At 37.7% G+C, this 14,580-nt stretch overlaps 2 protein-coding genes across 2 annotated transcripts; one reads left to right on the top strand and one right to left on the bottom strand.

The window, feature by feature from the left end:
• Positions 1 to 5,063: 5,063 nt before the first annotated feature.
• On the bottom strand, positions 5,064 to 10,843 carry smn1 (survival of motor neuron 1, telomeric). The gene is made up of 8 exons (XM_007562938.2): positions 10,697 to 10,843; positions 10,266 to 10,337; positions 10,066 to 10,185; positions 8,321 to 8,512; positions 7,881 to 8,060; positions 7,312 to 7,386; positions 6,917 to 7,024; positions 5,064 to 5,273 (listed from the first exon to the last, which is right to left on the bottom strand). The coding sequence occupies exons 1-8, from the start codon at positions 10,742 to 10,744 to the stop codon at positions 5,217 to 5,219; spliced, it is 852 nt and encodes a 283-aa protein (XP_007563000.1). The 5' UTR covers positions 10,745 to 10,843; the 3' UTR covers positions 5,064 to 5,216.
• Positions 10,844 to 10,858: 15 nt separating this feature from the next.
• hspb11 (heat shock protein, alpha-crystallin-related, b11) lies at positions 10,859 to 12,888 on the top strand. Its single transcript, XM_007562941.2, has 5 exons — positions 10,859 to 11,055; positions 11,184 to 11,290; positions 12,137 to 12,205; positions 12,304 to 12,347; positions 12,444 to 12,888. Exons 1-5 carry the CDS (start codon positions 10,976 to 10,978, stop codon positions 12,534 to 12,536), a joined length of 393 nt encoding a protein of 130 aa, XP_007563003.1. The 5' UTR covers positions 10,859 to 10,975; the 3' UTR covers positions 12,537 to 12,888.
• The last annotated feature ends 1,692 nt before the right edge of the window (positions 12,889 to 14,580 follow it).

Consider the following 14,580-nt stretch of genomic DNA (forward strand, 5'->3'; position numbering starts at 1 on the left):
AGTGTAATTAATATTTATTTGCTCCTTCTTAGCCTCTGAGAATTCCAATTTCCTTTGTACCAATAATGCATCCTGTTTAAGGGGTTGTAAACCTGGCGGCATAGGCTTTACTCTGATGGTACAACATTTTTATTTATGAGCATCTGCAGTGGAGCATGGACATCCAGTAGTAATGTGAATCATAACTAGTGGAGGCGCTGGAACATTTCTGAACCTGCTGTGACTGGAATTTTGAAAGTTCAGCCGGTGATCACAGATCATTCTCGCTGACCCAGAGGTCAAGCCACATAGAGAGTGACAAAGATCAGCTTCTGTTGCAGAGGGTGTCAATGCAATACTGATGCAAAGCCCATAAAGGCGGCACTGATCTTTTCAGATGCCGTGGCTCACATCCAACATATCCTCAGAGAAATAATCTTATCCTCAGGAATGTGCTTTGTATTGCCTTGTACGTCTTTGCAAAAACCCCCCAAAAAAACAAAAAAACAAAAACTCTTCTCATTGTTCTTCTCTTCTTTCATACCCTGAAACATTCTGTTTTGATATTGCAACGTCTCACCACTACAGTCTCTAATATCTATTTTATGCTTTAACCCATCCCTGATCAACAGCCGCACCTGTCCATGCAGCTCTAGAAAGAAAAATCGGAGATTCCCGCAAGACAGAAATAACAAAGCCTCAGGCATTCTGACCTGAAAGCGGTGAGCTGGAAGATGTTCACTCTTGTTTTCTCCGTCTCTACAAAGTAGATGCTTCGACATGTGCATTGTCAAACTAAACGGAAAGAAGAAATGCAGCCTGACGCGTCTGATTATATTTTAATTTTTGCATGAATAATAGACAGACCTGATCCAGCAGTCTGCTTAATGTTTTCAAGTATTAGCAACTCAAACATTTTATCTTATCTGCAACTGACAAAAATATTAAGTGCAGCAGCTCCAAAGCTCCTTAAGTCAGCCCACTGTGCTTAGAAATATTCTCACCAAACATTTCCAACTTAGCACAAACATACTTCAGTGGCTCACTGGTGAAAATTTGTTTTGTTTTTTGTTTTCTATTATCAACAAACTATATTTTCTCAGAATTTTCTGTGAAAATTTGGCATTCTGCCTCTTTGGAAATAAAGCGAAAAGGTTTGCATAGCCTCACTTAGCACAGTTGATCATAACTTTCAAATTGACAGAAAGGAGATGTGGTGAGATTGGTTCAGATCCTATTTGACATACTGGGACCATTTTGAACAGATGATTTTCCATATCATCTGGCAAATCAAGATGATATGTGGGGTTCCTCAAGGCTGTAATATTGGGCCTTTTTTTATTTAATGCCTATATATTCTTCTTAGCTAAACTGTGATACTAAGAACTGCTTTGGATTTTGAGCTTGTTTCTGTTGAGTTGAGTCATTGATGAAGTCTTGGAGGAGTAATATTGTTTGGCCAGTAACTAGTTAGTGAAATTATTATAGATCGCTCTTGCTTTTGGTGTTTAACTCAAGTCGTCTTTGGCATTAAATGATTTCAAATGTGTGCCAAAAAAGCCAAATGAGAAGAAATCCAAAGGGGGTAACTGTGTCAAGACACTGTTTGTTTTGCACCTGAAAGCCTGAAATGAGAAGAAAATGAGGATCCTTTTAAATTAGGACTGAAAACATTAGTGTTTTAATCCCGCTTTTAAAGATTACATTATCAACTTATTTTATTTTATATGGTGCTTCATTTTTGTATAATTTGAATTAAGTTTTAACCTTCTATTTATTTTTTCCCTATAAAGTAGCCGTAATTATTCTGTGTAAATAGCGCCATAAAATAAACTTACTTAGATTAATAACCCTCAAAGTTTTTGTTTTTTTTATATGCAAACACACAATTTTGCTTGAACGTTTGAAGCTTGAGTAAATAGCTGAAGGCCTTGAAGCCCATGCAGCGGTGTGATCTTACTTGGATGTCTGTAAGTTTCCTAGAAGGGACTATGCAAAATGCAGATTATGTTTACACGCTTCATGCCTCATTGGTCAGTAGGGGGTTGACAGTCACAGAAGGGGAGCGATGCCTTCCCGAGCAAGGTCGGACCCCCTTTTAACTCCTTTCTGGGCTTCTCCTGGGCCCTTTGGGCAGCTTAGTTTGCTGCAGAGTCAGGCAAGCAATCGGTTTATGTGTAGGCTTTTGCTGTGGCAGATTTGAACCCCGTCTGTGGGGAAAAGATAACTCTGGCTTATCACTCTTCGTGTACGGTGCATATTCAAGTTGTAAATACCACAAACTACATTTTTTTTTCTTGTTGGCATCCTTCTTTCTTCTCTGGTTTCTGCACAAAACAGCAAAAACAAGAGGGGGCTTCAGCAAGAAGCAAATATGGCCATAAATATGGGAAATCACAGTGGGTCGTAAAGCGCAGACTGCAGTCTGCAGTCTGTATACAAACAAAGGGGCCGCTTTTCACCCAGAAAGCAATGGCTTTGGAGCAGCTGGAGGAAGATCACATGGGTAAAAAAAAATACATAAAGACAATCATGCTGTTGCATCCAAACACAAAGACTGATTATGTTTCTTTCTTGTACACACACAAACTCACACATGACATGAGCCACTGCCCGCCAGTTCTGAGCCAGAGCAGCGGGTGTAAGTGGGCAGCAAATTACGTGTGTGGGAAATATGGGAAATCTGCAAGGCCTTTCTTTCAGGGAATGAAAGCATTTCAAGCAGAGCAGAGCGAGTGTTTCTGTTCCCACTGTAATTATATGTGGTTTTCTGGATTCTAAATATAAACATGCACAGAGTATCTGCAGCCTTTGCACTACTTTCTTCTCTGTTCTTGTGTTACTAAGGCTCAAATAATCCAGATTCAAACATTATGATGGATTCAAAAGAGGAAAATAAATGATAACCCATCATATTAAGACTTGTGAATTTCATTTCTTAAACTCGGCACCACAAGTTAAAAGGAGACAAATTCTCCTATAAAGAAAATGTCTATCAGGTGTAAATGGCATCAAGACTAAACTTCTTTCAAATCCCAGTGATTTTAGGAATCCTTCTTTTTTTTTAATCCACAAAGCTGGCTGGTATGCCACAACTGTAGCTAAAGCAGTGCTTACTAACGCCCAAAGGGTACCGACCCATCTGATGTGAGCTGAAAAACATTATGATGGATGTGTTGCTATATGGGGCTGGGAGATGAGGGGACACCTCCGGGGAAAAACAGGAGATGCTCTGATGCAAGGCGTAAACTGGAACGATTCCCTGAATTTGACTGTGCGGGAAACATCAGAGGAAATAAAACTGTAGTCGAGTCTGGCTTGCAATCACAAATAAGAGCGGCGTGCCAAAGAGAGATGAGGTGTGTGTTTACACACACTCACAGACAAGTGTTCTCTGCAGTGTGTGGCTTCCAGTTTGCACAAGTTGAAACATCGAACTTATTTATTCATAAAGCATGTTCCAACAATTGCAGTTCATTACACTTGTCTGACTTCTGCTGGACAATATTTGCAATTGCAACCAAACATCCTTGAGTTTCTGACTGATGCAAATGTTGTCAACTAAACTCACCTTTTCTCGGCTCTAGATTCACACATTTTACCGTCACGGTTTTTTCCACATTTTTCGATTTCGGCAGCTCGACTTCGCATCGTCTGCACACAATACCGCCAACGTTTGGCGAGAACATATGTTCGTTTTCTGCTTTGTCTATTTATATAGCATCAATTCACAACAAATATAAAATGTCAAGGCACGCAAAGAGTCAGTTGCAAAAGTTAATTCAATGAAACAGGATCGATTCAGAGTCAATTACATAAACTCCAGCTTGATCCTCACTATGAAACAGTCAAGTTGAATTTACTTTTAAGATTTGTGAAAAATTATTCTAAGAAAACTCAGCAGATTCCACTGAGTCACAGACTTGCAGCCATCACACCTCCTGGAAAAGCATTTATTGTTCTGAATAAGTATTTCAATTAGTGAAATATATTACGAAAAAAGTCACAGGTAATCCCAGAAAGGATCAATTTACATGCCTCAACCAGGGTCCAGTCTTTAGCTCAAGTAAAGTATCGCTCAAGAGACTGACTTGGACCTTCCAGTTTGGCTAAGCTTCAACGTTACTGCCATGTAGAGAGAGTGAGATTATCCCTGTGGGAAAAGTGCACCAGGCTCACAGGAGGGTTCTCGAGAGAGCTTGAGGGTGTCATTATTTCCAAAAGTACATTAATAAAGAGGTAAAGGAAAAGTGTGATTGAAAAATACGTAAACGTCATAAGAATTTACTTATAGCTTCATTCCACACAGCATGATACCTTTCAGTCATTTATTTTCTTCTGGCACCGACTGAAAATTCTGTTGTCCAGAAAATGTGAATATTACATCTGATGCCTTGTTAGGGCTTGGGTAATCATGGGGGAAACTGTTGATGAGACAGCTGTCCAGCAAAAAGTCCATGACACCTTCCGCTAATACGGTAAGCGATAAACAACTCATCGCTTAAGACGCGAGTCCAATCTCCAACCAACCATCAGAAAGTGGGCTGGAAGAAAAGAGAAGAAAAAGATACACAAACAACAGGGATAAAGGCAGATATGAATATTTTCTCCTTTTTCATCTGTGCTTCCTACACTTAGCATTTTGGTCAAGGTCATTTCTGTGTGGTGTGAGCATCTGCTGTTGTGAGACTAACTGGCTGCTATTATATTGAAAATGCAAGCTCATAACACTTTGAATAGTTTAGACAATTATTGCTCTCCAAATAGTCCTTTGGGATATAAACATTGCACACACTGACATCGTGATATTTTCACAAAACACTGTAAAGCTTCGCTCTGTGTGTAATAAATCTATACAAGTTTGATTGTTCTAATTTAGCGAGGCGCTTTCGTAGCTTTGTTAACCTCTAAACATGATATAAGAAGTATAAAACAAGCATAGCAAAGCTTGAGAAGTTATGAAGAATTTACACTACCACCTTAAACCTTAACGGAGTTTGAAGCTTGGTCAACTATGAACTTCACTGTGCATGGCCTTGAATGTTTTCTTTTATGGAGTCACAAAGCAAAAATATCAAGCCAACTTCTGTGTACTTTCACAATCTTTATTTCATCTATTTACAAAGAATACAAAACATTATCTTCAAAGACTTCTTGAGGAGGACACAACATAACTCAGACTTCTGTTTTACAGTCCATGAGAGGCCCACAGTCAGTCAAACTACACTGGAGATGGTTCATTTGTGGTGCAGCTTTGTCCACTTGTTTGCTTCCTTCCGTCCTTGTTTCAAACCCTGTTTTTATGAGAGAACAAAAGGAAAGTTGTTCAAGCTTTTATGAGACTTTAAAGACTAATTGGATATTATGGAGTTCTGTTGAGAAGCAATGAAGAGTTTACACTACCACCTTAAAGTATAGAAGGATAAAATCTATACAAAAAAAAAAGATACTTTCATTGGAATACCAGATAATTATTGTATTATTATTATCAGGGATCTGGGTTTATTATTATTAGTCAAGTCCACTCCTATGAATAAATACAAGTTACCACAAAAGATGCCACAATGACAAGAATCGTATCCACCTGTACAGACTATCGGAGTCCACATCCTTACACAGATAGTGCTGCAAACTGGCAGTAAGCTGACAGAAAGAAGGCATATAATTTTTTCCCCCCCTACTTACAAGAAATGGTAAGTCAGCTACTTGGAAATACGAGGTCTTGAAATACACAGACAGTAATGGTGTTGAAGTTTGAAGTGCGCCAGAACTTTTCTTTTTATGAAAAGGGAGACACTTTGGTAACCCCATGCTGTGTCACATCAATAGATACATGCCAATTGGTACCTTTGACACACGTCGGAAAGACTGAGCTGAAGACAAAAAGAAAATATGAATTTCGACTGTAGATTGTTTCATCAGGAGCTTTGACGTTACAGAACAGAACTTGTTCAACAAGGACGATCAGGCTCTCCTGCTGTAAGCTTACATCAGCAGAACCTGATGCAGCTGGCGTGGATTTTTAACCGACAAAAGATGAAGTATTTTTCTGAGGAGTGTAAACAGCAGTCCTTGTGCACTGACAACAGTTTTAAAACTACACTTAGCAAACTACCAGTGACATGTTTGTGTAGCGTGTGTCTCAACCTGAGCAAATAGCTCAACAACGTACCCAGCAAATGTTAGCTTGTAATATTTCTGTTGCTCTATAAATAGCAGAGGAACATAAAGGGATGATACTCAGAGCACCAGTAAAAGTACCAGACATTTTATGTATATTTTTCAATAACAAAATCAAAACTATAAATAAAAAAATAACTTTATTTTAACCGCTTTACTAACAAGTTGATAGTTGGCAAAGCTTTGGATTAAAAGACTTGAATTGTGTTGAATGGCAGACTTTAGTAGAAATAACAATAATACCTTTAGTTTTTAAATAAAAGTTACTGATTGGTGCCTGAGTACGCATGAGAATCTGATGCAACTCCTTGCATAGATGAGAACTGTGATAGCTTGCCGTACTTTACCAATATCATATATGAAATTTGCAATCCGAAGTAGAACACACAGAATGTAACCTGGCCAAATACTAGTCTAATTGACAGCAATGTAAAGGAAAAAAATTATATTTTAAAGTTCTTCATTGTGACAATGACATTCTTGCCATTTTATTTGTTTCAGTGTGGCTGATCCTCAGCCCTGCTTTGACTCACCAAAGCATGTCTGTATATGTATTTTATCCACAGTGTTTGCATGCAGAGAGCAATCTACAATAGATAAGATATTAACAGCTCATAACCTCTTCCCAGAGCATTTCTTCCAGAGATTTCACAGATACCAATGACGCTACATCACGGATAAAACAAGTTTGATTAATATTAACCTGTAAATGTCAAGTTATAGTTCATAACCTGCAAGTTGGCCTCTGAGCACATACCAGGTAGTATCCTGTGTGATATCCGCTCATGTACCAGGATATGAGCACACTACCCAAGGCTTCATCATCCACCATGTCGGGACTCATTGGTGGAGGTGGAGGGATCATCTGAGGAACAGAAAGTGATCAGGCAGCGGATAATGTAACAGACTATATATTGTAAAGCACCATTGACCTATATGTGCAGCTGTTTCCAACATTGCAACATTGTGCAGCAGAGTTAATTTGAAAGATTCTTTCTATGCTGTCACACCTCTATTACTCTCTGGTGAAGTTTATTCTCTTCTTAGTTTACATTTTAATTTCTTAAGTACTTCTCAAATCAAATAATCCTGATATTTTTTTTTAAATCTTTTTCGTAAAAATTATGCCATGCTTTCAAACTTAAAACTTACAGGAGGACCAAAAGGCATCATAGGAGGCCAGGATGGAGGTACAGGTCCATGACCAGCAGATCGTCTGTTTTCCCTCTGTGAGAAAACCCCCACACAAAGACACACAGCTGTGAAATTTTAAAAATGACTCGACAGGCGCACAACTCTAGGTTGACAAAAAAGGTCCCAATATTAACCTAAATAAACTTCATCTAAAACAAAATGGGTGCAGACAGAGTTACTTCTGTCCTTGTAGTTTTAACTCTGAAATATATTCACATGCAACTGAAAGTGTTAGCAAGACAAACCATCAAGGCAAGTGCCGGTTGAATTTACTGGAATCCAATACCTCCACAATAAATGTCAACTCTGAGAGGGCTTTGTTTATGATCCTGTTTTATTTGCCTCATTGTAAGCGATTTACCGTTTACGTTTCGTTTTACTTAATGCGGCAAAGAGACAACTTTCTCCCCAGCTTAAAGAAGAATAAACAAACTCTCAAAATAATAAAAACAAATCATTCTGGAACCAAACAGGTTTGCTGAGAATTAAATAAAAATGCAACTTTTCTAATGAGTGCTATTGCTTACATGTCCAAAATCGTGCATTGGAGGAGGTCCCGGGGGAAACCCGGGGAAACCGGGAGGCCACATAGAAGGCAGGTGTTTGTGGGTTTTGGACTTCTGGGTTTTACCATGTGGATGCTGTTTGTGTTGGCTTGGTGTGGACGACCTGTCGCTCTCTTCTGTAGAAGATTCTTCCACTTTTTCCTATAAGCAGTAGATATTTTTATATTGACTTTTTCCTAAAATTGATGAAGAAAATTTTCCAAGAAACACATTTGAGGATTTGAGAAAAAAAAAAAAAAAAAAAAAAAANAAAATTTTCCAAGAAACACATTTGAGGATTTGAGGAAAAAAAAAAAAAAAAAAAAAAAAGTAAACAAGGCACAGACAAAAATAATGAACTGTAAACTGCATTATAAATGTTAGTTATGCAGTGCATATAACTAATTTCTGAACTAGCTTACCTTTGGATTTGCTGCTTCATCAGCCTCTGAAATCTCCAACATCAGGTCGTCAAGGTTCTGCTCCTCCTCATTACCATAACCAGTATAAACAACTACACAAGTGCCCCTCTGTTGGTCTATGGAGGAGATGGTGGCTGCATAGAGCTGGCCATCTTCTGACCAGTAAGCACTACAAGAGTCCCCAACCTGCCACTGCAACAAAAACAAAGTGCATATAATAGAGCTTAGTAGAGTTGGCTTTCTACTGGTCTACATTTTAAATGACCCAGATTTGGACAAAACACTAACGTGACTCAGTACGTGCTATAAAACATGACGGATTGCTATTGATTTCATTTAGAATATACTTCATCATTTATTTTTCGCATAATAATATATGGCTTAACTTAAATCATCACATTCTGTGAGATTATATACATGACAGAGTAAGTCCTAAATATAAATAATTTTGTTAAGACTCAGAAACCTCTAACAGTTATGTGGCTATTATGTTATATATTTTAGGAAATTTGTCATTATTTATGAACAGCCACTATTATGATTCTATTTTTAGGTTTTAAAATAAAGTAAAACATAAACTTTTGCAAAAATGTTGAATACATATTCTTTTATGAGATTCTGATATTAGTTAAAAAATAAAATAAATAACACTAATAATAATAATATTAATAATAATAATAATACTACTACATCGTTACCAACCTATAGCAAGAAAAATTCATTTAAAAAATGTTACTAGCATTTTGTGGTTTTTTGTGGAGTTTCAATGGAAATATTCAGTCAAATCGTTAGCCAAACGTATTAGGAGCCATTGTGGAAGGTCCAAAAAGCCATTTGCAGCGCTGAAGCCGCAGGATGCAGACCTTTTCAAAGGAAAATATTAATGACATCATTTTAATCTAGCTTTGTATGTAGAGGTGTATGCTTCTTATAGTTTTTTATTATTTTGCCATTAAACTTATGTACAGCATGGCATAGATACAAGGCCACTTCACAATAAACTTTTTTTTAATATTGCATTTAAAAATTTATAAAAGGTACAGTTTACGTTTAATAGTTTTTTCATATTAATATTAATTTTTAAGCCAGGCATTTATCATTAAAGAACAAACTATATTGATGTTGATTTATATGTTTATCTAAATTCTGTTAACTTACCTTGAAGGCTGACTCGTGTCTGATATCAACATTTAGACAGAAATACATAAATTTCACAAGGACTAACTTTCACCAACAACAATTGTCGCCCAAACATTTGGTAGTTCAGTAAAACAAATGGATGTAAAATTAACAAGTTGCAAAAGACTATGTCAAGTCTGTCAACCTTTTTATAAATGGTGGTGAACTTTGACCCTGACTTAAAATGCTGCATTGTAATTTTGTTTGCATCTATTTATGGAAATATACCATGTCACAAATACATTTTTATAAAGGACTCAATTAATACAAAAAAAAAAATATTAAACAGGTAATCCAGATTAATTTAATTAGAAAATGAGTTTGGTGGCGCCAAGTTAATCCTTACCAAATGTTTAAAGCATCAATCTGAAAGAATGTACAGATAACTATTTCTACATATGGCTTTATAAACCTAAATAAAATCTAAATGCAAAGCCTTTTTGTTTTCACAAATGCTTGACACAAACTAAGAAGGTTAGAGCAGGAATCTTCACAGAGAATAATTATGTTTGTGCTTTACATTATACATGCAGATTTAAAAGTTGACACTGAAAGCTGTTCTTTACCTCTTTATCAGGTGGCGCATTGGTACGTTTTCTGCTCTGGTTCTTTTTATTGTTCTTTCGTTTCTTTCCTGGTTGGTTTTTCTTTGACGCATGCGATTCATCTTCGCCTTTTAGAGCAGTCTGGGACACAGAAAAAGAGAAGACCAAAGCAGTGGAGCAGTAGTCTTTACTTTTGCATGAGCACAAGCCAATGTATTTACCTTGAAAGATGCTACTGCTTTATCGTATGCCTTTATAAGTGCGGTGTCATCCCAGATGTCTGAATCGTCACTCTGAAAGACGACAAAAACATTAGTACCCATGCATTTTATCAAAGATTTTGGAATTACTTAATTATGTTTCAACCCAGACTCCTAAAAATGACCCTTATGATTCTGTATTGTTTAGTAAACTCCTCTTGATTCATTATATACACAACTTTACATAAAATAACTTAAGATTTCACATTTAGCGCTATCAGGTGTAAGTAGTATTTCCATTTATTTCTTTTTCCCCTTTGTTACCCAACTTAGCTAGACTCAACGTTAGTTTCATATCTTAGCGTGTTAGCTTCATATAAAACAAATCTGCTGCAACCTGAAAATAATTCTAATGTGTTTTAATGTTTCTCTGAGAAATGTTCACAACTTGCCTGTCCAGTTCCACGGGCAAATAACACTTCTTTGCATCCATTTGCCATTTGCAGACGTTGGAGTCAGGATTCTGAGTTAGCTTTTTGCTAATTTAGCAACGTGCGTCGGAAATTGTGATGTTCGGAAACAGGTGACGTATATAGTGCGCGACGGAACGGTTGGCTTGGCAACGATTGTAGCTTGACATATCCCGAAAACTCAAAGAGAAAACACACCAGTTAACATATATTCTTTTCGAGACCGTCGTTGTTTTCTTTAGACAGTTTGAGTGAATAGTTATGATTGATTCTTCTGGTGCACACGTTGTTTTAACTTCATCCAGCGACGAGAATCACCCACCAGAAAACATCACTGATGGGTGAGTGCTTTATTTGTCTGTATTGATATTTTGTCAGTACACCTACATAATACCGCAGTTAATTAGCATTTCTCAATGAGCCATATTGTTTGCGTTTGCTTAAAATTGCGTCTCCCGTTTTCTTTTAGAAACAATAAAACGTTTTGGATGTCCACCGGGATGTTTCCTCAGGAGTTCATCATTCGCTTTCCTGAAACGACCAACATTTCTACCGTGATAATGGACAGCTACAACAGTATGAGTCTTAGCCTACTGCTTCTTCTCGCAAAAAAAACTATTTATATCATATTTTGACAGCTGCATCTGTCTTAGGCTGTTTTTAAATGAAAGCATATATTTAGCCGTACATTGCATTTCAAAAGTATTCAAACTACCTCAACTTTTCACGTTATGCACGTACCAACATCTTTATTGTATTTTGATTCTACGAGCAATGAAAATATGAAAAACATATCAAGCACTTATGATAAAACGTACTCTTATTGTCTTAAATTAAATCCTTTGCAAGCTTCTGTCTTCACATACTTTGCAATTAGTCCCCCTACTTGTAACTTATTGTTGTCATGATTTCAGCTGTTCTGGTAAGGCCTTAGAGGTTTGTTAGAGAACTTTAGTGATCATACAACACAATGAAGACCAGACCAAGGAAAACAACATAAATAAAGCAAAAGCCCGGAAAACTGTCAAAGATGAGTGAAAACTTTCAGTCAATGCAAAAAGCCCACTCAAAGATTAGGAATCCTGAAAGAAGGCTGAAATAACTATAGCTGCCACGGGAGATTTAAGAATTTCTCAAACGTGCATGAAAGAATGAAAGCAACACTTGAGGTGTGTTTTTCATGAGGGAATAACATTATAGCATGATATAAATCTCCAAAAACTCAATTCTACATAATGCCAACCATTCAAAGATATAAAAGATAAATTTAACTCTGATGAGGGAAAACATGCTATAGCCCCAGTTTACCAATTCAAAACATTTTTGATATATTTTTTCCTCCACTCGCTGAACATAGTTTGTGCCCTTTGATTATTTGGTTCTCCATTTCTTTTTTCTTTTTTTTTTTTTGTTCTGTTACAGTTAAGCATCTAAAGATAGAGAGGAATACCTCACCAAATGCGGCTGACTTTGAGCCTGTCACACAGGAAGGTGAGATGCACGTCTGTTCACATTTTTTTCTGTTTCACATTTATATTAGAAGTCCCAAAAAATTGTAACTGAGATTCAGCCATTCATTTTCTGTACAGAGTTGGAACACACAGAGGGACACCTCCAGTTGAATTCTATTTCAGTAGGTTGAAAGACTATTTTTTGTTGTTGCAAAAGCCTGTCATTTCACTATGTTCTACTAATGAAGCTTATTGTTTTATGTGTTTTTGTCCTTTAGCTAAAGGGCTGCAGTGCAACCCACCTGCGTTTTATCATCACTGAGGGATACGACCACTTTGTGTCAGTACACAGAATCAGTGTGAAAACCTGATGAACTTTAATTGAGAAATTGTTGTAAATTAAATACCCATTTATTCTTATGTAAAAAGTATATCTGTGTTTTGCTGTTTGTTCGTTAGTGCATACATTTTAATCTGCATTGCAATCACGCTTAGTCTTATTGCAGTAGCACCAGCTGCAGACAAGACATATGGCTTTAAGCTGTGAGGCGTTTTTCTGTTCAGCCTCTAATTCCAAGATTAGCCTCAAACCATTTTTTCTGTTTTTAAGTTATGTAATGTTGTGGATTCGCTTCTAAAGCTTTTTGTCCTGCATTCAACTGTTCCTGCTAATTTCAGTAGCTGATAGTTGGCAACGCTTTGGAATAAAAGGCTTGGATTGCGTTGAATGGCAGACTTCATTACAAAGGGACTTTCTCTCCGTGTGAGAGATAGAGTTAATTAACTAATTTTCACCAGCAGGGGCTTAAATTGGTGTTCATGCTGTGTCCTCCCCACCTCCCCGAACAAATCCCCCCAAGGACAGGTTCTGACATCCCCAAAGACGTCAGAAATCATTGGAAATGTTGCTGGTGGTGGGGTGGGGGAACCAGATGGCTTCCCAGCCAACCAGCGAGTGTCCAGAAACTGCAGGGTTATTTACACAAACTAATCTACCCAACTCCCACTCTTATACCTCTTTCGCACGCAGGCACGCATATAGACACAAATGCTTGCACACAAACACTTCTCCCTACCTCCATATCTAACCCCATTGCCATTTCAACTTGTCAGGAGGCAAAGGCTTCGGCGGCATACGAGAGGACCCTTTGGGACTCCCTCTCCAATTACTTGCTGACTACAGAGGAGCTTGGGAAATTTGCAAAGGCTGTGTTTGCTAAAGCTTGGTCTGCATGCAAGCCTCAGAGTAAACTAATAAAATATGAAATACGTGCCTGAATAACTAGCCCCCTGATATTTTGGAGCAACTAATTGCTCAGGGATACGGCAGGGTTATAGCACATTTGAGTATGTGAGTGCGCAGTGAGTAATGAGGGAGAGGTAGAAACTGATACAGTGTTATTGACTCATTCATTATTTACCAGCATAGAGTATTTACTATAATCTTAGAGGTGACTGTTTTGATGTGAAATAGATCAAACTCTGCTTTTATGTGGGTGCAGTATTTTTGTTTCTTGCCCAATGTTTGAAATTGTGAACGTGTTAAGTTTACTGGCAGTGCATATGAAAAGTGGGTATCCTTAATTTGAATGCTAAACAGGTCTGCAGCAGCGCCATTCTGTAACTAATGAATTCAGACCTTTTTTTTGTGCTTAACTGTCAGCCGATCAGGAGAGTCACAGCAGGATATGAGCACATTATTATCATGTCACAGCAGGGCAGGCAGGGCCAAGTTATCACAGAGCGTCCTCTGACGGCTGCCTGTCCAATCACCCGGGGACATCTGCTACACCAAATGTCCATGAAAAGTGATGCTGATGGTGACCTTTCTAAATAATAATAATAATAAAAAACCTACTCCAAGCTTAACAGATATGAACTAATTTGAGTTTAGAAATATGACACAAATGAAAGTGCAATCAGAGTAAAAAAAAACAAAACACTCAAGCAAGGATTAACGTTCAGTAAATGCATCTGTGGAAATTCTGTTGGGTACTTTGAGGAAAAATATCCCCCCCCATCCTCCCGACTCTGTTATTTTCTTTCATGCCAAACCAATTTGTGTTATCTCTTCGGTGTGCACCTCTCAACCCCCCTCCAATCCCTCCATCCCCCCTTCCCTTCTTGTCACACGCACCAACAATGGGCCTTAATTTGATTTCAGTGTTGATTTGGTCCCATCAGCTCATTTATGACAGAAGCAGCAACACAACGAGCTGTTGTGTGAGAGAGGAAGCACTGTCAAAAAGGCAGAAATTACATAATTAGACGGAGAGGGAAACAGTATTCTTATTTAAGTTCCAAGAGCAATGGAGAATGGTAATGAGGGACTGACAGAGTGCAGTTGGAGAGAGCTTTGAGTAAGCTGACATTTAGCGTTTGCTTGACAAGTTGTTGTTTTTTTCCCCTCTCAAA

This window comes from Poecilia formosa, unplaced genomic scaffold (genome assembly GCF_000485575.1).
Source record: "Poecilia formosa unplaced genomic scaffold, Poecilia_formosa-5.1.2 Scaffold5, whole genome shotgun sequence".
Classification (NCBI taxonomy): domain Eukaryota; kingdom Metazoa; phylum Chordata; class Actinopteri; order Cyprinodontiformes; family Poeciliidae; genus Poecilia; species Poecilia formosa.